The 24227-nt window shown below is 45.7% G+C and overlaps 3 protein-coding genes across 4 annotated transcripts in view; all 3 read right to left on the bottom strand.

Annotated features, from left to right (window-relative positions):
- gtf2a1l (general transcription factor IIA, 1-like) overlaps positions 1-3830 on the bottom strand; it is a 37848-nt gene extending 34018 nt beyond the window's left edge. The window contains exon 1 of the mRNA XM_084391437.1: positions 3629-3830. Coding sequence (XP_084247563.1) covers positions 3629-3652 — 24 coding nt within the window. The 5' untranslated portion in view covers positions 3653-3830. The remainder of the gene's footprint in view (positions 1-3628) is intronic.
- A 3485-nt stretch (positions 3831-7315) lies between these two features.
- ston1 (stonin 1) lies at positions 7316-18785 on the bottom strand. The gene is made up of 5 exons (XM_084391436.1): positions 18656-18785; positions 18277-18373; positions 13447-15279; positions 11632-11834; positions 7316-8195 (listed from the first exon to the last, which is right to left on the bottom strand). Exons 3-5 carry the CDS (start codon positions 15248-15250, stop codon positions 8130-8132), a joined length of 2073 nt encoding a protein of 690 aa, XP_084247562.1. The 5' UTR covers positions 15251-15279; positions 18277-18373; positions 18656-18785; the 3' UTR covers positions 7316-8129.
- Positions 18786-19716: 931 nt separating this feature from the next.
- The window catches only part of ppp1r21 (protein phosphatase 1, regulatory subunit 21), a 48210-nt gene continuing 43699 nt past the window's right edge, over positions 19717-24227 (bottom strand). For both annotated transcript variants that reach the window (XM_084391434.1, XM_084391435.1), the window contains 3 exons: positions 24054-24152; positions 23843-23971; positions 19717-19883 (listed from right to left, as the gene is read on the bottom strand). In XM_084391434.1, the coding sequence (XP_084247560.1) occupies positions 19854-19883; positions 23843-23971; positions 24054-24152 (258 nt within the window). In that variant the 3' untranslated portion in view covers positions 19717-19853. The remainder of the gene's footprint in view (positions 19884-23842; positions 23972-24053; positions 24153-24227) is intronic.

Raw genomic sequence — 24227 nt, 5'->3', positions numbered from 1 at the left:
AGCTGGCAAAGATCGTGTTAGCTGGCTGGCCTGAGCTCAAAGAAAACGTGTCACTCTCGGTGCGCGAGTATTGGCCATTCAGAGATTAACTGAACATTCAGAATGGTGTGCTTTATAGAGGTCAGTGTGCCATTATACCGAAGGCACTGAGAGCAGCAATGCTCAATCGCATTCACGCCACTCATACTGGAGGAGAAGCCTGTTACAGACAGGCGAGGGAAACGCTGTTCTGGCCCAACATGAGAGGAGAGATAAATTATTATGTGGCTAACTGTCCTGTGTGTAAGGAATATGCACACAATCAGCAAAAGGAAACGATGATGTCCCATGAAATCCCTGTGCGCCCCTGGCAAATGGGTTAGTATGGACCTGTATGCGTACGGTGGCAGAGAATATCTGATCATAGTGGACCACTACTCAGATTACTGGGAAACTGATCAGTTGCCAGATCTGACGGCGGACACAGTCATTACACGCTGCAAAGTGCAGTTTGCGCGTTACTGCCAGCCAGATCAAGTCATCACTGACAACGGGCTGCAATTCGCTTGTGAACAGTTCAGAACATTTGCGGCCCAGTGGGGGTTCATACATGTCACATCCTCACCCCAGCACCCAAAATCTAATGGAAAGGACGAATCTGCAGGGAAGATTGTTCAATCACTCTGTAAGAGGGCAAAACTCGACGGAACAGACCCATGGCTAGCAGTGCTACACTGGCGAAACACGCCCACAGAGGGATTGGACAGCAGTCCGGCACAGCAACTCATGTCACGCAGACTTCCCATGACAAACAGTTTGCTTTTCCCCAAGGTGGTCAAAGGAGTTTTGCCGTTTCCACCTGAGTTTCTACGGATGGCAAAATTCCATTACGATGCGAGAGCCAGAGACCTCCCAGAGCTTAATGTCGGCGAACACATCAGAATGAAACCACTGCCTGGAGACCGCACGGGACGGCGCCGGAGAGGCCAGTGTCTGGGGAATGTGGTGGATGTGGATGGCACATTATACAGGCGCAACCATGTGGACCTGCGTAGGGCTGAGCGCTCCGCCCAGTTTAAATCACCAAGAGGCAGGGATGAAGGAGAGCAGTCAGGGCTCGGCGGCCAGTGACGGTGAAACAGCAGTCGGAGAGGGCGACACATCGGACAGCACAGAAGGTGTGTCAGAGCAGGTTCAAGAACGGAGGCTGTCAGAGTGCCTAACCCTACCCAGCGTGAAGCCCTGATCAGTACGCGCAGCGGCCGTCAGTCGCCTCCACCACAGACACTTGACTTGTGAATTTTCCTTAGTGTCGTAGACAGACTAACGCATCAGTAATGCAGTTGAGTTTGGGAAATGCACAGCATAAGTTGGGCTAGTAAACTTTGAGTTCATATTCGGGGTTGGGGTTGTTAATAAATGGAGGGGGTTCTAGGGGAAGTGTGGCAACGCTGCAAAGAAATGGAGATGTTACAGTGAAATGCCATATATGGTAGGTATCCTGTTGTGACGTTGTTGGTCCCGGTTCGGGGCAGTTGTAATGGCGTACGCTAAATAAAGAGGCACATGGACTCAGCTCCTGGTTGTTTATTACATATTGCAAACAGCGTCCTCTTCATAAAAACACCGAGACATGGCAACCGGCGGCGCTACTAATGCGGTGGCTCTGAGTCCACTCGTTGACAAGAAAGGAGGAAAGACTCATGGAAATATTTTGGATTAGGCTAATGTCATGTTGCTATAAGGGGCCGTTCACATAGCGCATTTTTTGCGTGTGCAAATTCTCTACCGCGCTCATAATAGAAGCAGCGGGAGAGCAAGCGCTTGTGGAAAGGAGAAAGCGGTGCGAACTGCCATGATGACGAGGAAGTATCAGCAAAGAATTAATTTATTTTTAGCCCTTGCATTAGCTTTACTACTAGATATATTTATGGAGATAAATTAAATAAGAAGCCGCCCTGTACAGCTATGATCAGCTGTTCGGCCAAGCTTTCGATGTTGTTACGGAAAGGCCGAAGCTGATTGGTTGGTTTTTGTCACATGACCTGTTGAGATGAGAAGTTGAGACGTTCTCATCTCGCCGCGGCATAGCCTACATTTGAAATAAAGATTTTGCACGCGCAAAAAATGCGGTTGTATCGGGGTAGTTTTACAAGCACAGTATCGGACCAACATCCAAATACTGGTCTCTGTATCGGTGCATCCCTATTTATGTCATTAATATCAGTCCGTCAGAAAAGCAGTTCTCGGCTTATTCTCGTCTTAACAGGGTTAAAAAGCCCTTTTTAAATATGAACGCAGTTTTGGATTAAATAAAAGTACAGTCAAGTCAAATAAAACACGATATACACTTTATTATATGTAAATTTAATCTAAATGAAGCTTTGGTACCAAAACTGGTACCGAGAACCGTGGATTTTCACTGGTATTGGTACCGAATACTGAAATGCTGGTACCGTGACAACATTATGACAGACATTAATCAGGATAAATGCCATACTGAGTTTTTTCCTGGATGATAACGAGACTGTGAGGGTACACACATATAAACTGTGAATGTCCGACGTGTAACTTCCATAATTCAGGGCCAACTCAAAACGGTTTAATTTTTGAATGCATTTATGATTAACAAATTACATTATTGGAAGTTTATTGTATGGGTCTATGTTTTCACTGCCTACAAAGAGCCACACCTGCATATAATTACTGTATATTTCCATATTTACCATAGTAAAAAGCTATAATCATAATAATAATCATAATAATAATAATCATAATCAGTAGCCCATATAAAACACTAAGGATTTGTTGTTGTTGTTTTTTTTTAATTGACCCATGTAAACTACTGCTTCTAATGTGTTAGACTAAACATTATTTTTCTTTGAAACTAGAAGCTGTCACCATGTTTTTTTTATTTATTTTTTATTTAATTTCAACAGAAATAACTAATACTAGCCTAACTAATACAAGTAAAAGTTCTCAAGCTTACTGAACACAATTTAACAGTCTATTACAGGCAAAAGGACAAATAAATATATTAATCAAAAATACAAATGAAACAAACCGTTCTTCATGTAGGTCTATATAGGCTACTATGAAAACTAGACATTTAATAAAGTAGTAAATGTAACAAATGAAACTGCATAATCTTCAGTGTATGCATTAAATATGAATTATTATTATTAACATTACTCAGTCAAGAGCGTGGAGTCATTCCACGTTTGATTATCATGAATGACAGACTGCAGCGGGTTTATTAGGCTGCTGTCAACACTCACTAAGACAGGCATTTGGACATAAGAGAGTAGAAGCACATTAAGACACGAAAGAGACATTAATGCAGCATTTGCGCTCTGACTGGTCGCTTTCTGTGAGTGCCAGTGTGTCGCACAGAAACTCTCTCTCAGTCTCAGCTTATATCGATCTGATTGTATAGGCCTAAACAGGCAAGACTTAAAAACACATGTGGATGATTGAATTTCGTGACAGTGCAGTTTTGATCCGATCTGGCCAATAATTCCGTCAACTGTCCCGATATTTCACAGAATCGCTGGAGTACCCCAACTCTACAGACATTACAACCCCAAAGTTCTGTTAATGATTTTTTATACTATAGCCTAAAATAAGGAAATAGTAAATAAAGTGTTACCAGAATGTTGGCGTTAGAAAGCATGTCGCCTTCACTCGTTGGTTAGTATTGGCACTGGCACGCGCGCACACACACACACACACACACACACACACACACACCACTGGTCGCCAATTAAGAGTTTATGAACCCCACTTCTTGATTAAATTAATTTACAATGGACCGTAAATAAGACACTGATGTATAAATCCTTAACGATCACGCAACGAGGTGAAGAAAACATGATTATAATGAAACACACGAAATGAGGGAAACTCGAGCGTCTTTCACGCGCAGTGACGTCACTGCCCGATCGCGTTACTGTTACTCGACAGCAGGGGCGCTATAGGGCTGGGCGAGGGGGCTTAAGCTCCGAATGTTTTTAGTAAAGAATATTTTGTTACCTTTTCTTTCTCATTGAGCAAAACAATTAATCAGAAAAACAAATGTGAATAATATTACAGCTGCCGCGATTACCCAATCATGAAAAGTGCATATTACAGTTTTATTTATGTTTCCCTTTGCATTAAAGGTACTAACAACGTGCTTTTGCAGCGTTGAGCATTGTAGCCAATCACAGACATGTCTGATGAACGCATCGGCCAATCAGAGGCTTTAAAATGAGTCGCCGTGCAGAAGATGTGTTGAAGATGTGTTTTGCGCGAGCTCGCCGAGTTCTACACTTTCGCAAACCTGACATTATTATTGGCAATATACTTAAGATGCAAATAAAAGATTCACTGCAATGTATTTGATATTCTTGATGCTGCTCTGATGCACTCCATACGCACCGCTCTGTTAGTTATATAGCGTGTCTGTGTTAGTTGTTAGGATGAAAGCTCATCAATGGCGGGGCTGACCGTTCACAGAAGAGTGAGCTCAGTTCAGTTCTCATACAGTGGGTCAATGCAGGCAGATCAGTAATATTGTTGAATATTAAGTGACAAAAAAGGGCAAACTACAGCTATGGGCTTTAAAAACTAAAAAGCTCACAGGAGAAAAAAAAAAATCATACATTGTCAACAACATAGTCATTTATTAATATTTGATTGTCCTCTTGTTTTTTCATGTGTTCATAATTTCTTTGTATGACAGCCTGGCTAAAAATGATGTCTGTACAATTTGGAATGTTTCATTGAGTTATCAGTATCACAAAAAAACAATTGACTCCAGGCACAACTACACAATACGCTTACAAAATCTTTAACACATTTTTAATACTATTTGAATAAAGTGTGAATCTGACAATTTTCCTTTGCCTCACTTCTCCACAGGGGATTCATAATTTTGCACAATGCAAAGCAATTTAAAAAAATTTAATTGAAATATTAAAGTTTCAGTGTCTTAATTAAATGATTTTATTATAATTAGATTAAATGATTGGTGTCATGCTGCAGTGACCTCACCCTTGCAGGCTCACTATTGGCTGATTCAGTGGTTGAGGGCGGCCATTTTTGGTTGACATCATTGTAGTCCTTAGTTTACAACACTTAAGTCCCACTTCAGTCAGCACTTAAGAATCAGTCTTAGACTTAAGTGAAAGTTGCTTTTAGCTTCTTTATAGAAGTCCTACTTTTTTCTAAGAATTGTTTTGACACTTAAAGGTACAATATGCAAGAATTTTGCATTAAAATATCCCATAATCTCAAGGCAAGTGTTATATATTTTGTTAAGTTGATTACTTACAATATCCCAAAGTTGAATTCCAACTAATTTTAAATCGTGAGAAAATTGCGATTTTAACCAAGGAAAGGGGGCGTTAGAGCAGGGGGGAGCTGGGAGTCGCCAGTCAATTGCGTCACATCCGCGTTATCCTCAGTTTCCGCTCGTACTGCGTGGAGTCCTGGACAAATGCGGAAGTTGTAGTTGTAGCGTCTATCAAGCAACAAACGTTAGCTTGTTTCGTGCTGTCGTTATGGAACACAATTATTCTTTATCGATTGCAGCTGGTTCTGTCGACAAAGCATGCTTAATTTTATATTTTCCAAATGTAGCATTCTGTAATAGTTATGTTTATGTAAGGAAAGTATATATTGCTTTAGATTTGTGTTTAGTTTATTGACATTGTTTATCACGTCTGGTGTTTATGGCCATGTAAATAAATATAGCATGTGTTATACATAAAGATTAATCAGTATTTTGGCAAATGATGTGGGTATGTTCGAATGTGCAACAATTGTTTAGAACACGTAAAACTGCGCAGCGTTATCACAACAGTGAATTAGACACAGTAACATCATATATGATAACCAATTTAGTATTAAACCGGTTAATTCATTTTAATGAAATAAAAGTGTGATGAGGTTCAAGAGTCAGGAAGGAAGAAGACAGGGGTCGGCGTGACTGGGACTCGTACTTTATTAAAATAAAGCAAAACAAACAAAAGTCGCACACAACGCGCATTCACCGTGGCAACCGCGACACACAAAACAGTTCAAAAATGAGAGCTCGGATCCACCGCTTTTCTTTCTCTGCGTCCAATTTTCTCTTCAGTCTCTCTCTCGTTCCAGCGCGGCTTATAAGCGGTCTCGCCACGCCGATCACTGCAATAAGACACAGGTGTTCGTCATTTGCACTTGACCTACTTGCGTCCCGCTCATCTCTTCTCTCTCCCATTACAGACCGCGCTGAACCACGCCCCCCTCGCCACAAAAAGCATGTCATTATAAAAATAGATCTTAGCCTCATCCATGAACATGATTTTTCGATTCCTGTCTGACTGATTTACATCCACGGTGGAGTTTAAAACGACAGTTCCCATCATTCCTCGCTCCTTCACATCGTCATCAAGCTACGCCGTTGTTGTTGTTTGGAATGTAGCGCCCTCTAGCGGCAAAAAAAAAAATCTTGCATATTGTACCTTTAAGTCAAAGCTTAAGACTATTCTTAAGAGCAATTCTTAGAAGTTTTATACATACGGGCCCTGGTCTCAGTCAGCAGAGTTTGAGCATGCACACCATGATGTCACAGATCACAAATGATGGCACAATCTGTGACATTACAGACAACAGACAGGAAAAATAAGTCTTCAATAAAGACTGACCTGTAATATGTAAATATAAAAGTGCTGCTGAATGCAGAGCCAGTGGGTGGAGCTTGACCTGGTCAGGGTTAGGGACGGGCTGTGATTGGACCTTCTGGAGGGCTGGACGTCAAGCTCCGCCCACAGGCATTGCAGTTTCACTTTCACAAATCAGATTTAAAAACACTTCAAATCACTTAAAAAATAAATACTACAGATTTAACTATTCAGTATTATGGTATTGCTGTCAATTTACCATCACTGTTATAGACGGTACATAAATATTAATGTCAGAGTACAGTAAAATCATATTCAATTAATAGGCCTATAAGAAACGAGGTGAAAGTTTACAGAGAGTCAGAGAGTGATGAGGACTGAGTGGAAGCTGACGAGAAGAAAGGAAGGGGAGAAGAGAGAAAAGATGGAGAGATGAGAGAAGATAAAGATCAGACTTCAGGTGCCAAATCATTTTCATGCACCATGACACATGTTTAAAATGCTTACTATGTTTAAAAATGCTGGAGTACTATAGAACTTTGTGTGTGTGTGTGTGTGTGAGAGAGAGAGAGAGAGATTATGGAGTTACTGATGATGGAGGGAATGGAAACATTAGGCTGAATATATAATGAATAACAGGGATGAACTGAGAGAAGAAATGACAGCGCAGAACACTCAAACACTCGTCATTTAGCAGTACAGAAACTCTTTCTTTATTATCCACACTTTTCTTGAGACAATATAATTTTATTAAACCACATAAATAACAGTAAATACATAGACGTATGGTAATAACCAGTTGAGGAAACAGAGGCACTGAAGTGACTTTTGCAGTAAAAAATCCCTTAGCCTTTCATGTGCACATTTTACTAAAGTTTTTACTTTTGCCAAAGTTTCTTGCCGGCACACACATGAGGAAGTTTCAGCGTTCTTATTTATGAGGAATATGTATGTCTTTGCAAACATTTGTCAGACAAATGCATATTATCATCTATGTATCTGTGGTCCCATATTGTTTTGTCACACACACACATATATATATATATATAAATGTGAGAATTGTAAAGTGCAGTAATACTATAACTTGCTGGATAAAACAATTATAGATATTAAAATATTCTAAATATATATATACACACATTTATTCTCATGGTTAATAAACATTTGTTTACCTAATGGTACCAGATGTGAATTCTTAATGAAAAATGCCAGTAGATCTAACACTTAATCTAGCCGAGCTCTTCTGCGGTCAGAGTAATCTTCATCCCTAAGCCTGAGGGTCAATTCTCTCTTCTGTGTGTAATGAGCAACATCATCATCATCATTATCATCTTCACCAACACCAACACCAACATCATCATCTTCATCATCATCATCATCAATATCATCACCACCAAAACCATCAACATCACCATCATCATCATCAGAGCAGGTGAAATCAGTCCTGTTCCTCAACATCTTCATCTTCATCATAATCATCATCATCAGTCCCGTTCCTCATCATCACTGTGTTGCGCAGCCCGAACGCCTCTGACACTCCGTCTCTATCAACTTCTTCTCCATTTCCACCTGGGGATGAAAAAAGATTCATAATATGTTTGTAAAAAGTGCTGATTTAAACAGATTTCCCCGCGAGTGTAGAGGTGTTCCCCGCGAGTGTAGAGGTGTTCCCCGCGAGTGTAGAGGTGTTCCCCGCGAGTGTAGAGGTGTTCCCCGCGAGTGTAGTGGTGTTCCCCGCGAGTGTAGAGGTGTTCCCCGCGAGTGTAGAGGTGTTCCCCGCGAGTGAAGAGGTGTTCCCCGCGAGTGAAGAGGTGTTCCCCGCGAGTGAAGAGGTGTTCCCCGCGAGTGTAGAGGTGTTCCCCGCGAGTGTAGAGGTGTTCCCCGCGAGTGAAGAGGTGTTCCCCGCGAGTGAAGAGGTGTTCCCCGCGAGTGAAGAGGTGTTCCCCACGAGTGAAGAGGTGTTCCCCGCGAGTGTAGAGGTGTTCCCCGCGAGTGTAGTGGTGTTCCCCGCGAGTGAAGAGGTGTTCCCCGCGAGTGTAGTGGTGTTCCCCGCGAGTGAAGAGGTGTTCCCCGCGAGTGAAGAGGTGTTCCCCGCGAGTGAAGAGGTGTTCCCCACGAGTGAAGAGGTGTTCCCCGCGAGTGTAGAGGTGTTCCCCGCGAGTGTAGTGGTGTTCCCCGCGAGTGAAGAGGTGTTCCCCGCGAGTGTAGTGGTGTTCCCCGCGAGTGTAGAGGTGTTCCCCGCGAGTGTAGTGGTGTTCCCCGCGAGTGAAGAGGTGTTCCCCGCGAGTGTAGTGGTGTTCCCCGCGAGTGTAGAGGTGTTCCCCGCGAGTGTAGTGGTGTTCCCCGCGAGTGAAGAGGTGTTCCCCGCGAGTGTAGAGGTGTTCCCCGCGAGTGTAGAGGTGTTCCCCGCGAGTGTAGAGGTGTTCCCCGCGAGTGTAGAGGTGTTCCCCGCGAGTGTAGAGGTGTTCCCCGCGAGTGAAGAGGTGTTCCCCGCGAGTGAAGAGGTGTTCCCCGCGAGTGAAGAGGTGTTCCCCGCGAGTGTAGAGGTGTTCCCCGCGAGTGTAGTGGTGTTCCCCGCGAGTGAAGAGGTGTTCCCCGCGAGTGTAGTGGTGTTCCCCGCGAGTGTAGAGGTGTTCCCCGCGAGTGAAGAGGTGTTCCCCGCGAGTGTAGAGGTGTTCCCCGCGAGTGTAGAGGTGTTCCCCGCGAGTGTAGAGGTGTTCCCCGCGAGTGAAGAGGTGTTCCCCGCGAGTGTAGTGGTGTTCCCCGCGAGTGTAGTGGTGTTCCCCGCGAGTGAAGAGGTGTTCCCCGCGAGTGAAGAGGTGTTCCCCGCGAGTGAAGAGGTGTTCCCCGCGAGTGTAGTGGTGTTCCCCGCGAGTGTAGAGGTGTTCCCCGCGAGTGTAGAGGTGTTCCCCGCGAGTGTAGAGGTGTTCCCCGCGAGTGTAGTGGTGTTCCCCGCAAGTGAAGAGGTGTGTGTAGTGGTGTTCCCCGTGAGTGTAGGTGTTCCCCGCGAGTGTAGAGGTGTTCCCCGCGAGTGAAGAGGTGTTCCCCGCGAGTGAAGAGGTGTTCCCCGCGAGTGTAGTGGTGTTCCCCGCGAGTGAAGAGGTGTTCCCCGCGAGTGAAGAGGTGTTCCCCGCGAGTGAAGAGGTGTTCCCCACGAGTGAAGAGGTGTTCCCCGCGAGTGTAGAGGTGTTCCCCGCGAGTGTAGTGGTGTTCCCCGCGAGTGAAGAGGTGTTCCCCGCGAGTGTAGTGGTGTTCCCCGCGAGTGTAGAGGTGTTCCCCGCGAGTGAAGAGGTGTTCCCCGCGAGTGTAGAGGTGTTCCCCGCGAGTGTAGAGGTGTTCCCCGCGAGTGTAGAGGTGTTCCCCGCGAGTGAAGAGGTGTTCCCCGCGAGTGTAGTGGTGTTCCCCGCGAGTGTAGTGGTGTTCCCCGCGAGTGAAGAGGTGTTCCCCGCGAGTGAAGAGGTGTTCCCCGCGAGTGAAGAGGTGTTCCCCGCGAGTGTAGTGGTGTTCCCCGCGAGTGTAGAGGTGTTCCCCGCGAGTGTAGAGGTGTTCCCCGCGAGTGTAGAGGTGTTCCCCGCGAGTGTAGTGGTGTTCCCCGCAAGTGAAGAGGTGTGTGTAGTGGTGTTCCCCGTGAGTGTAGGTGTTCCCCGCGAGTGAAGAGGTGTTCCCCGCGAGTGAAGAGGTGTTCCCCGCGAGTGTAGTGGTGTTCCCCGCGAGTGAAGAGGTGTTCCCCGCGAGTGAAGAGGTGTTCCCCGCGAGTGTAGTGGTGTTCCCCGCGAGTGTAGAGGTGTTCCCCGCGAGTGTAGTGGTGTTCCCCGCGAGTGTAGAGGTGTTCCCCGCGAGTGTAGTGGTGTTCCCCGCGAGTGAAGAGGTGTTCCCCGCGAGTGAAGAGGTGTTCCCCGCGAGTGAAGAGGTGTTCCCCGCGAGTGTAGAGGTGTTCCCCGCGAGTGTAGAGGTGTTCCCCGCGAGTGTAGTGGTGTTCCCCGCGAGTGTAGAGGTGTTCCCCGCGAGTGAAGAGGTGTTCCCCGCGAGTGTAGTGGTGTTCCCCGCGAGTGTAGAGGTGTTCCCCGCGAGTGTAGAGGTGTTCCCCGCGAGTGTAGTGGTGTTCCCCGCGAGTGTAGAGGTGTTCCCCGCGAGTGTAGAGGTGTTCCCCGCGAGTGTAGAGGTGTTCCCCGCGAGTGTAGAGGTGTTCCCCGCGAGTGTAGAGGTGTTCCCCGCGAGTGTAGTGGTGTTCCCCGCGAGTGAAGAGGTGTGTGTAGTGGTGTTCCCCGCGAGTGTAGGTGTTCCCCGCGAGTGTAGAGGTGTTCCCCGCGAGTGTAGTGGTGTTCCATGCGAGTGAAGAGGTGTTCCCTGCGAGTGTAGTGGTGTTCCCCGCGAGTGTAGTGGTGTTCCCCGCGAGTGAAGAGGTGTTTCCCCGCGAGTGTAGAGGTGTTCCCCGCGAGTGAAGAGGTGTTTCCCCGCGAGTGTAGAGGTGTTTCCCCGCGAGTGTAGAGGTGTTCCCCGCGAGTGAAGAGGTGTTCCCCGCGAGTGTAGAGGTGTTCCCCGCGAGTGTAGTGGTGTTCCCCGCGAGTGAAGAGGTGTGTGTAGTGGTGTTCCCCGCGAGTGTAGGTGTTCCCCGCGAGTGTAGAGGTGTTCCCCGCGAGTGTAGTGGTGTTCCATGCGAGTGAAGAGGTGTTCCCTGCGAGTGTAGTGGTGTTCCCCGCGAGTGTAGTGGTGTTCCCCGCGAGTGAAGAGGTGTTTCCCCGCGAGTGAAGAGGTGTTTCCCCGCGAGTGTAGAGGTGTTTCCCCGCGAGTGTAGAGGTGTTCCCCGCGAGTGTAGTGGTGTTCCCCGCGAGTGTAGAGGTGTTCCCCGCGAGTGTAGAGGTGTTCCCCGCGAGTGAAGAGGTGTTCCCCGCGAGTGTAGAGGTGTTCCCCGCGAGTGTAGTGGTGTTCCCCGCGAGTGTAGAGGTGTTCCCCGCGAGTGTAGAGGTGTTCCCCGCGAGTGAAGAGGTGTTCCCCGTGACATTACCTGGCAGTGATAGTAGGCTCTGCTGCTCAGGTGTTTCTGAGGCTGGACGTCACACTCAATGCCCAGTGATCTCACTCGGGTCTGAGACGCCACCACACCTGCCACCTCACACTCCACACTGACCCATGGCATCCATCCCTCGGGAAGCTCCTGATCCGAGGACAACTCCAGCTTACACGCCAGTGACTGAGGCTGGTCCACAGCTGAGACACACACACACACACACACACACACACACACACACACACACACACACACACACACACACACACACATCATTACACGCCAGAGACTGAGGCTGGTCCACAACCTGTTTCACATCTCATTACTGACACACAATAATCCCCGTTCCATTACTGAGTGAACATGAGGCTCAGCTGAGGCGACCAGAACTGTGTCAGGAACTGCCTCAGAAAACTAAATATTCATGAAATCTCTGGAGATATCAAATATCACGAGCAGATCCCACTAGAACGTTTTTTGAGAGTTCAGCAGTGATTCTGGATACACATCAGTTTTATATCGGCACAAGCAGTATCTGTAGTTCTTACCTACAGACTTCATATTTAAATACCTGGGGGTACATATAAACGACAACCTCATCTGGAAAATCAACTGCAGCAGCCTTGTAAAAGAGGCTCACCAACAGTATCAGAACTAGGACGACCAGGTTAAAGACCCTAACCCTTTCCAGAAGCTGTTAAACTCTGCCACACACCAGAACTGATAAACTGAACTTTTTGTCTTGAGTTATGTTGCACTTTTATTGCTATGCTGCCAATTTTTCAAGTTTTGGTGTGTATATGTTCGGGTACGATTGTGTATTTGAATTTATTTATTTATGAGTTGCCGATCTTTTATTTATTTGAGATGGTTTTAACCGGGCCTCAGTACTAATTTCGTTCCAGATCATGTACCATGTTTTTGGAATGCCAATAAAATGCTTGAATCCTTGAATATTTGTTTTATGTAATGATGATAAGGTAAGCATAATACAAAAAAGCTGTTTTTTACATCAATCCAGAAAAAACGATTCTTTCAAATAGTTCTTTCAAATTCTGTTTTTGAGTGAACCAGAAAAATTATCACATTGTGCCTAACATGCGCTGATGTTTTTAATGTGCCAATAAAGTCACATACTGCTATTTAAAGGCATATATTCTTTAAGTTTTATTAATAAGGGCAAGTTTGTCTCAGTTCGAGTCATTGTACAGTGAACAACACTAAACCCAATTACATCTATTGACTGCAAAAGTCTGTCATGTTCATAAGTACATTTATTTAACCTAACTTTATTAAAAACTTTTTTTGTATGTGTGCTCATGATTTTTTTTTTATTATTATTAACATTCAGCTATTGAAGTTACTTTTTGAGCTCTCCTGATCAATCCTAAACCTCTCTGATGAATTTCAGACATTCAGCCATGGGTTTGGTGAATCCCGTCTGAAAGAGACCCTGTGCTCTTCATCCGGCTCAATATGGGTCAGATATGTGCGAAAGCTATGAGAAACCTACAGGTTTAAACCTGTTCAGTTCGACTTTATACAGTATAAATTCAAAACTTATGGTAGAATTGAAGCAACCCAACTTCGATCGCTCATTTGCCAAACATGAGTTGCTTCATTACAAGTACATGATTTGTTTATTTTTAAGTACAATACTTTAATATGAACTGAGATCTCCTTCTGTATGTTTGAGGTGAGGTGGAGACTCAAAACCTTCCCCTCACTGTACTGTGTATATAGTGTATATATTTAATTTAATTTATGTCCACCATTGACACAAATAGAAGGATTAATGTTCTGTTTTCTTACCCACATTCTTGGGCGGGAGCCGGTCGATTCTCCACACAAGGGCTCGATGCACGTTCTCATATTTGACGGCTCCAACGGACACTTGCATCACCGACGGAGACTCCGCCACAAGAGCCGAGCCCAGACACGTGTTTCTGTTCATTCGAGCCTTGAGGGATTTCTGTCGCAGCAGAGACATGCTGTTCGGCACCTTCACCCAATCCCCCGGGAAAGGCACTCGGACCACGACGTTTTCACACACCGTCTCTGAGCCTCCTGTGGGATGAGGGAAACTCGTCAGGACATTGAGGAAAACCTGGAGCTGCACACAGGCTCCCTGCACCGTCAGCAGGGCTTTAGCGGAGAGCGGCGGATCCTCGTAGTGTAGCGAGGCCGTCCTGAAACGCACCAGCTCCACTCGACACCCGTCAGGGGGACTGAACCTCATCACACGCTTCTCCTCAAACTCTGCCTCTCTCACACACCCATGGAGACTGTAGTCTGCAATCTCCATCCACACCTCCTCATCTGAGCCGTATGCAGGAGCTCGTCTGAGGAGCCCGAGGTCATTCAGTGCTAGGAAACACTCCACCGCTCCGTTCAGGAACGCTAGACAGTGGATCTGAGTGATGGCTGAGCACTCGAGAGTAGCCCCGTCCTGATCTCGCCTCATCCAGACCCGGTCCGAGATCTGCAACGACAGCTCCTGCTCCTCGTAGTGTTTGCGCTGTAGATGAGGCACTGGCAGGCGCATTAGCTCTTCTTCTATTGAGGCTAGCAAGTCCTCCAAGTCTCCGTATTCCGTGGTGCCGAACTTCAACAGTTGCTCCACTTCCGGTTCGTGGGTCACCTCGAGCTTGGGGTGGTAACGCTTTCTCTCGGCGTAGGACACGTGCTCCAGCTTGACTGTGGCGATACCGCGTGGCTCGCCGTATCTCTCCATTTTCAGGGCCGAGAGGCGGGTGTAGGCGTGCAGCTGGAGCTCTCGGAAGGGCTTCTCCAGGCCCTGCTCGTAGAAGAGCTGAAGCAGGGCCCCGGGACACAGCCGCAGGTACACTGGACCCCACTGACGCGACGACATGCGGTTCTTCTTCTCTGGGATCCGCAGCATCAGGGACCAGCCATGCCTCCGCTGACTGAGGAACAACCCCTGTGGGACGAAGGAGGACAGACTTCTCTTCATCACTTCATCTTTCCCAGCGCCTGAGGGTCGACTCTCTCGGTCCACCTTCACATCATCTCCATCCAGCTGCTTCTCCTCGGTCCTCAGCTGCTCCAGTTTATGGCAGATGTAGGAGTAGGAGTACTGAAGGTGGTCTTGGGTCGGCTCGTCACCATCCTTGGTGCGGATGAAGAACCGGGGCAAACTGGGTCCAGAGTCTGAGTCCGATGACGAGGTCCAGGACACTCGTTTATGTTCCTCTTCTTCCCCCCAGAAGGGGTTGAAATGGCCCGGCTCATCTTGGGATGCTTTGAGGGAAACAGAGCCTTCAGTGATTCCCATGGAGTCTCTTTGGGAGCAGCCGGTCAGATAGTGGGAGAAGCCCGGCATTGTGGGAGTCGCTCCCACCGGAGTGCACATTGGAGTATTGCTCGGCACCTGGGAACTCCCGTTAAGCCCAAAATCATATGAAGGGGATTCTATGGCAGAGCTGGAGCTCCAGGATTCACTCCCCAAAGATGGCAGAACCAGTTTCAGCCCGTTGGGCCGAGGTATTGACCCGGAGCTCGATGCAGGAGAGCGCAGGGATTTTGGGGGTGAGGGGAAGGTTGTAGCTTCATCATCAAATGTAACCCAGTTGGCTGGGTGATTGGTGGAGCACATCACTTTACTCTTCTTTATTCTACAGTCTTCTGCAGAAATACAAAGAGACAGACACAAATTAGGTACTTACAAATTTGAAAGAGATTCAAACCAGCTCGACTGGTCTGCTAATGTTGTCATTGTTCCGACTATGTTGTTTCGTCCTGAACAATTCAATTCAATTACATTTATTTGTAAAGCACTTTTCACAATACACATAATTTCAAAGCAGCTTTACAGTAATGCACAAGTCCACATTACAATTTAGAGTGATCTATTCTCAGAGGAAACTGTCAAATTTATGCATTTCAGAAATATACATGTACAAAATCACAGTTAGCTAAAAATGCAATAATTTAAGGCAGAAACAATGAGCTCATTGAAGTAATAAATACTTGTTTGTTAACAAATGATTGACATTTAGAAAAATGTAGCATTGGTGCATGTTGATTCAGAGTTTGCTTCATCTTAAGTCACTGAAGGATTCTCACGTTAATCAATCGGTTGACTTCGAAGACTTAAGGCCAGTTCACACTGCACCGATAGACACCGTAAGAAACCTCGTTGGGTTGTGTTAGATCCATCAGCGTCTGTTAGCGCTGGTCTGTCGGGTCGGGAATGGTGGGCGTCTGATGGTACAGTGTGAATTGGCCTTTAGAAGGTTAAATACAAGACATCTAATCAGTGTTACAACTACTAACCCATGGTCTCAAACTCTTAGAGGGCCACAGGCCTGCAGAGTTCACATCCAACCCTAATAAAAAACACCGTATCCCGCTAATCAAGGGCTTCAGGTTTACTGGGATCTTCCAGGCGGGTGAGCTAGACAACGATATGCTGAAAACTGAGAAGTTTTTCCTTTGAGTTTTCCTCGTACAGACGACACCATTGTCAAAACGATCCCCATTCACACGGATCTATGAAAACGACAAAAAACCCAGTATTCTGCTGCCAGGCCAGTAGATGGCGATGAAACATTATAGACTGAACACGTAATACGCATGACGTCATCGTCTTCAGAGATTCGTGTTTTTGTTGTTTACATGTTGTTTGCACTTTGAAATCCGTTTTCAAAAGTTAGCATTTTCAGGCACCCAAACGCCGTTGTCGTGTAAAACAAACGGCCAAAACGTGTAAAAGTCTTCTGCTTTTAGTTGATGTTGTGTAAGCAGCCCCTGAGGAGCCGAGTTTGGGACCAGTGTACTAGACAAATGAGGAACATACTGTCCTTTGTTATAGTTATATAGCGCTTTATACAGTAGAGTTTGCATCAAAGCAGCTTTACAGTGATAAACAGGAGTTCTCCTCTGGCTTTACAGTACGAGCACAATGTAACTGATGATCAGCACAAGTAAACGTTCTTGTAAATTCATGGTATTCAGTTTTAAATATAAATCTGGTTCAGAGTAATTAAAAACATCTAGTTCCACACCACTGAAGTATGGCATGAAGAAAGGGGAAAGAGAGGAAAGATTGCACAATCGTCCAGTAGGTGGAGCTGTACATTAAGACTGTAAACCAGCATTAAACACCAGGAGACAGTAGAAGTATGGTGCACGTTCTCTGCTGGGAATGTCTTTGTGTTTTCACTGGAACAGATAGGCTAACCGATCAGCAAGGTCTGGGTTAATCGACAGAGAGTTCAGGGTTTATGTGATGTAAGTTAACCTGCTCTCTGGAACTGAACTTCAGGTGGAGGACGATGTGCTCAATGAGAAACAGCCAAAGGGCTCAGTATGGAGTCTGTAAATGGGATGAGAAGGTGTAGGTGGGACAGAAATACTGAAGTCAGCAGCTGAAAAAAGAAAGCAACACTGTGAGTCTCATTGAACGGCTCCAGAAGAATCCTTTAATTCCTGACAGAATTCCTCGGATTCCTCAGGGACAGAGGGATAAACACCAGCCCTCCGTCCCACAGTTCACTCTCAGACGTCATGATGAGACTCTCACACGGCCCGGTGTCAGACAGATACTGTACTTCTGCGGGTCAGTTCATTAACACTCGTGTAGAGTACACTACACTCTAGTGCACTTCACACTCAGATCATGTTGGACACCTTCTGCACTCAACAGTCAGCTTCCCCCACATAGCCAGAGATGATGATAATCATAAATACTTATTGAGCATCAAATCAGCATATTAGAATGATTTCTGAAGGATCATGTGACACTGAAGACTGGAGTAATGATGCTGAAAATTCAGCTTTGATCACAGGAATAAATTACGCTTTACTAAATATTAACATAGAAAACAGCTCATTTACATTTTAATAATATTTCACTGTTTCTACTCTATTTCTGGTCAAATAAATGTCAAATTTATTTATTTATATATATACATACATGCAATAACCCGGGAGGAATTTGGTGTAGTCCCTTCCAGCCGTTTGTTGTAGTCCTTAAAAAGCTTGTTGTAATTTCTTTAAAAGCAAAAATCTCCCTTTGCTCTGAACTTTGAGCGTCGTGACTTTGCAGATGTTGTTTCTGCTCAAACAGCAACTTTACACACTAACTAAAGTTAGTAAAGTGAAATCATAATTAACCACCCCTTTAATCTAACCTCTTTTTCCAATAGTATAATCCTGCAATACCATTTCTAGACCCTTGTGTTTTTGTGACAGCGCCACCTATGAAACGGATAGGCCTTCATGCACAGAGAATAACTTACTTCAGCGTGGAAAAATGAGCTTTCTCTCCAAGAATTTAGAACCAGAATAGGGCTCAAATATTGAAACAAATTAGGCTTAATATTTCAAGAGGGTTACCAATGGTTATGTTTTGGGTTAGGAGAATATGTTAATTACATTTAAATAATTAACAGTCTTTTCTGAATGTTAATAAACCAATACAGGACTGAATAAGTGCTATAAAATAATATAAACCATAATAAAAACTAGGTTCCTAGAAATGCGGGACTGAAACTGATCAGGATTCTCACTTTTCCTGTTTCTATACTTCAGTTCAGAGACCCGTTTCTGATGACTGACTGCGGATCAGAATTATATATTGTTTGTTTATCTCGAGATAAGTTTGCAATGGCTACTTACCCTGAACGTTTCCTCAGTTTATGAATCCTGTCATCATCTTGTTCCCTATGATGCAGTTTTACATGAACTTCACTTGTGTTTGTTTTTCTCTGATGACCTGAAAAAGATTTACCATATAACTCATCAAACAGGATTACATAAATTCAATCTCACTGTTATCACGCCAGTCAAACGACTGAAAATATAAGCGTCATCAAATCCTTGACTTTTCCTCGCGGTGAAGATTAAATATGATTCCTGATGAACTCAGAGCCGCTTTAACTCTGAGATTCGCTGTTTCTTTGTTTGCAGCAACTTCACAACCACATAAACAACAACAAACAACTGAAGCACAAGTGGAAACAGTGGTTGTGTGTGTTTGTTTGAAATATTTTGTCACCTCATGATTTTAGATGTATGATCCAGTGCAGAAACGGTATTTTCCCAAAATGGCAGAAATAACGGGAGTGAAAACATCCCGACGGGAAGCGGATTTCGCGACTCTACTACGACGACGGATCAACTTTAATATTCATAAAGCAGATCTTCACTATTGGACGGGGACCAGTCGACGTCATAATATCCTCATTAATATTCATGAGATAAGCTTTCAGCATTGCGTCAATATTCATGAGCGAATATTCTTCTTGTTTAGGTTAACATAACGTCATAATGAGCTAATTATTATTCATGAGCTCATCCCTCGCTGTAGTAGGAATCATAATTAGGCGAACGGGAAGAACATCAGCTCCCAAAACTTTTTACTGTATCTTGTTTAGATGAAGATTGAGTTCGTGAAATGAATGCTGAAATGAACAAGTGAATGCAAAATGGTTTAGTTTATACCTTTATTTACTTGATTTTGGTTGAATCCAGTACATTGTGCTATTAAACAGATCCATATAAAGAGAAATAAAAGAGATTAATGTGAGATGATCAGTACACTCATGCTGTCACAGACGATTTAATGATATATTCACATCATATTCTACTTCACAGCTAATGTTGAGATATGACATCATGAACTAGATCATACAAAATCAGGATTGGTTTATTTCTTGAGGAAAGGAGCAGAAAGTCAGTGTCGATTCAGTGTGTTTATTCACACACACCCTTTTTATCCAGACGATTTCATCATTATACTGGTGGGGAGTTTATCATGATGACATCACATAATCAATCACACAACTCATCTCGCACAATCAAATCTGGCTTGGGATGTGTGTGTGTGATGTGTGTGTGATGTGTGTGTGTGTGTGTGTGTGTGTGTGTGTGTGTGTGTGTGTAAGGCAATATGTGATTTCTCTAACAAACACTATCTTGCTTGAAGAAACAAAATGCATGCTTTAATTACACACACATTCACACACACACACACACACACACACACACACACACACACACACACACACACACACACACACACACACACACTCACTCTATCTCTCTCTCTCTCTCTCTCTCTCTCACACACACACACACACACACACACACACACACACACACACACACACACACACACACACACACTCTGCAGCTCTTCCTGTCTCGTGTCACTGGTGTGTGTCTAACGCAGGTGTTCATCTGATGTCTGTCCGTTATCGGCCCTTGTTCTTCTTTGAGTTTCCCTGCAAGAGTCCAGCAGAGGAAAGATTAGATTTCATCAAGAACTCGTTCAGAAACATAATTTTAGAAATTTTAGCAATAGTTATCCCACCATTTTTTTCCCAACCTTTTCCCACTTCAAAAAGTACAATCAGACAAAAGTAACTTCAGCTGATCATATCTGACGAGCTCCACAGACGCACAGATCACTGTTCATACGAGAAGTCTACATTAAATCTGTAATCTGCGATCAGAAGACTTAGATGACCCCTCCATTCATATGGATCAATTTTACAATCTCTTTATGAACTCTTTATGAATATTCAGCAATATTATTGACTTGACTGAACTGACACTATTGGATAGGAGCTGAACGGATCTGATGATGACATCACTGTTTCCTAAAGAGCTGCTTTATGGATGAAATGAACTCTGTTTGCATAATTGATCCTTATTTTCCTGTTTATCACATTATGACATGCCTTATTGAACAACGCCGAGTCTGAACAACGCCGAGTCTGAACAACACCGAGTCTGAACAAGTCTGAACAACACCGAGTCTGAACAACACCGAGTCTGAACAACGCCGAGTCTGAACAACGCCGAGTCTGAACAACGCCGAGTCTGAACAACGCCGAGTCTGAACAACGCCGAGTCTGAACAACGCCGAGTCTGAACAACGCCGAGTCTGAACAACGCCGAGTCTGAACAACGCCGAGTCTGAACAACGCCGAGTCTGAACAACGCCGAGTCTGAACAACGCCGAGTCTGAACAACGCCGAGTCTGAACAACGCCGAGTCTGAACAACGCCGAGTCTGAACAACGCCGAGTCTGAACAACGCCGAGTCTGAACAACGCCGAGTCTGAACAACGCCGAGTCTGAACAACGCCGAGTCTGAACAACGCAGAGTCTGAACAACGCAGAGTCTGAACAACGCAGAGTCTGAACAACACCGAGTCTGAACAACACCGAGTCTGAACAACACCGAGTCTGAACAACACCGAGTCTGAACAACACCGAGTCTGAACAACACCGAGTCTGAACAACACCGAGTCTGAACAACACCGAGTCTGAACAACACCGAGTCTGAACAACACCGAGTCTGAACAACACCGAGTCTGAACAACACCGAGTCTGAACAACACCGAGTCTGAACAACACCGAGTCTGAACAACACCGAGTCTGAACAACACCGAGTCTGAACAACACCGAGTCTGAACAACACCGAGTCTGAACAACACCGAGTCTGAACAACACCGAGTCTGAACAACACCGAGTCTGAACAACACCGAGTCTGAACAACACCGAGTCTGAACAACACCGAGTCTGAACAACACCGAGTCTGAACAACACCGAGTCTGAACAACACCGAGTCTGAACAACACCGAGTCTGAACAACACCGAGTCTGAACAACACCGAGTCTGAACAACACCGAGTCTGAACAACACCGAGTCTGAACAACACCGAGTCTGAACAACACCGAGTCTGAACAACACCGAGTCTGAACAACACCGAGTCTGAACAACACCGAGTCTGAACAACACCGAGTCTGAACAACACCGAGTCTGAACAACACCGAGTCTGAACAACACCGAGTCTGAACAACACCGAGTCTGAACAACACCGAGTCTGAACAACACCGAGTCTGAACAACACCGAGTCTGAACAACACCGAGTCTGAACAACACCGAGTCTGAACAACACCGAGTCTGAACAACACCGAGTCTGAACAACACCGAGTCTGAACAACACCGAGTCTGAACAACACCGAGTCTGAACAACACCGAGTCTGAACAACACCGAGTCTGAACAACACCGAGTCTGAACAACACCGAGTCTGAACAACACCGAGTCTGAACAACACCGAGTCTGAACAACACCGAGTCTGAACAACACCGAGTCTGAACAACACCGAGTCTGAACAACACCGAGTCTGAACAACACCGAGTCTGAACAACACCGAGTCTGAACAACACCGAGTCTGAACAACACCGAGTCTGAACAACACCGAGTCTGAACAACACCGAGTCTGAACAACACCGAGTCTGAACAACACCGAGTCTGAACAACACCGAGTCTGAACAACACAGAGTCTGAACAACACCGAGTCTGAACAACACCGAGTCTGAACAACACCGAGTCTGAACAACACCGAGTCTGAACAACACAGAGTCTGAACAACACAGAGTCTGAACAACACCGAGTCTGAACAACACCGAGTCTGAACAACACCGAGTCTGAACAACACCGAGTCTGAACAACACCGAGTCTGAACAACACCGAGTCTGAACAACACCGAGTCTGAACAACACCGAGTCTGAACAACACCGAGTCTGAACAACACCGAGTCTGAACAACACCGAGTCTGAACAACACCGAGTCTGAACAACGCCGAGTCTGAACAACACAGAGTCTGAACAACGCCGAGTCTGAACAACGCCGAGTCTGAACAACGCCGAGTCTGAACAACGCCGAGTCTGAACAACACAGAGTCTGAACAACACAGAGTCTGAACAACGCCGAGTCTGAACAACGCCGAGTCTGAACAACGCCGAGTCTGAACAACGCCGAGTCTGAACAACACAGAGTCTGAACAACACAGAGTCTGAACAACACAGAGTCTGAACAACACAGAGTCTGAACAACACAGAGTCTGAACAACAGAGTCTGAACAACAGAGTCTGAACAACACAGAGTCTGAACAACGCCGAGTCTGAACAACGCCGAGTCTGAACAACACAGAGTCTGAACAACACAGAGTCTGAACAACACCGAGTCTGAACAACGCCGAGTCTGAACAACACAGAGTCTGAACAACACAGAGTCTGAACAACACAGAGTCTGAACAACGCCGAGTCTGAACAACGCCGAGTCTGAACAACACAGAGTCTGAACAACACAGAGTCTGAACAACGCCGAGTCTGAACAACGCCGAGTCTGAACAACGCCGAGTCTGAACAACGCCGAGTCTGAACAACACACAGTCTGAACAACACACAGTCTGAACAACAGAGTCTGAACAACGCAGAGTCTGAACAACACACAGTCTGAACAACAGAGTCTGAACAACGCAGAGTCTGAACAACACAGAGTCTGAACAACGCCGAGTCTGAACAACGCCGAGTCTGAACAACGCCGAGTCTGAACAACAGAGTCTGAACAACGCAGAGTCTGAACAACACAGAGTCTGAACAACGCCGAGTCTGAACAACACAGAGTCTGAACAACGCCGAGTCTGAACAACGCCGAGTCTGAACAACGCCAAGTCTGAACAACGCTGAGTCTGAACAACACAGAGTCTGAACAACGCCGAGTCTGAACAACGCCGAGTCTGAACAACGCCGAGTCTGAACAACGCCGAGTCTGAACAACGCCAAGTCTGAACAACGCCGAGTCTGAACAACACAGAGTCTGAACAACGCCGAGTCTGAACAACGCCGAGTCTGAACAACGCCGAGTCTGAACAACGCCGAGTCTGAACAACGCCAAGTCTGAACAACGCTGAGTCTGAACAACACAGAGTCTGAACAACGCCGAGTCTGAACAACGCCGAGTCTGAACAACGCCGAGTCTGAACAACGCCGAGTCTGAACAACGCCAAGTCTGAACAACGCCGAGTCTGAACAACACAGAGTCTGAACAACGCAGAGTCTGAACAACGCCGAGTCTGAACAACGCAGAGTCTGAACAACGCCGAGTCTGAACAACGCAGAGTCTGAACAACGCCGAGTCTGAACAACGCCGAGTCTGAACAACACAGAGTCTGAACAACACAGAGTCTGAACAACGCCGAGTCTGAACAACGCCGAGTCTGAACAACACAGAGTCTGAACAACACAGAGTCTGAACAACACCGAGTCTGAACAACGCCGAGTCTGAACAACACAGAGTCTGAACAACACAGAGTCTGAACAACACTAACTCAACACGGTGTTCATTATCACTTTGTAACAAATATCTGAAGCGTGAGGAGTCTGACCTTGGAGGCTAGCTTGAGCGTGTCGATCTCGTCGCGCTGCTTGCTGAGCGTGTCGTTCATGCTGCACAGGTGGTCGCTCATCATGCTCAGCTGATCTTCATAGCTCCTCTTCGTGGTGCTGAGCTCATCCTGATCAACACACCAAAAGAGACACGTCACCAAAACTACAGACTTCAGAAGGACTGGCTTAGCCGAGCACGTCTGCTAGTACCTGTAGGCGAGTGATGTTCTGATTAGCCAGCTTCAGTTCCTCCGTCAAAGTCTCACGTGATTTTTCTGCGATGGTGAGACGTTTGGCAACAGCTCGGCACTAAAAGAGAAAACAATGACATGCAATGTAATGTAATTTGTGAGTTTTCCTGATATTTTTCCAGATATTTAAGCA

The sequence above is a fragment of the Rutilus rutilus genome (genome assembly GCF_951802725.1).
Source record: "Rutilus rutilus genome assembly, chromosome: 20".
NCBI classification, from domain to species: Eukaryota; Metazoa; Chordata; class Actinopteri; order Cypriniformes; family Leuciscidae; genus Rutilus; species Rutilus rutilus.
Note: the sequence above shows the minus strand (reverse complement) of the source record. Positions and strands in the feature narration are given on the sequence as shown.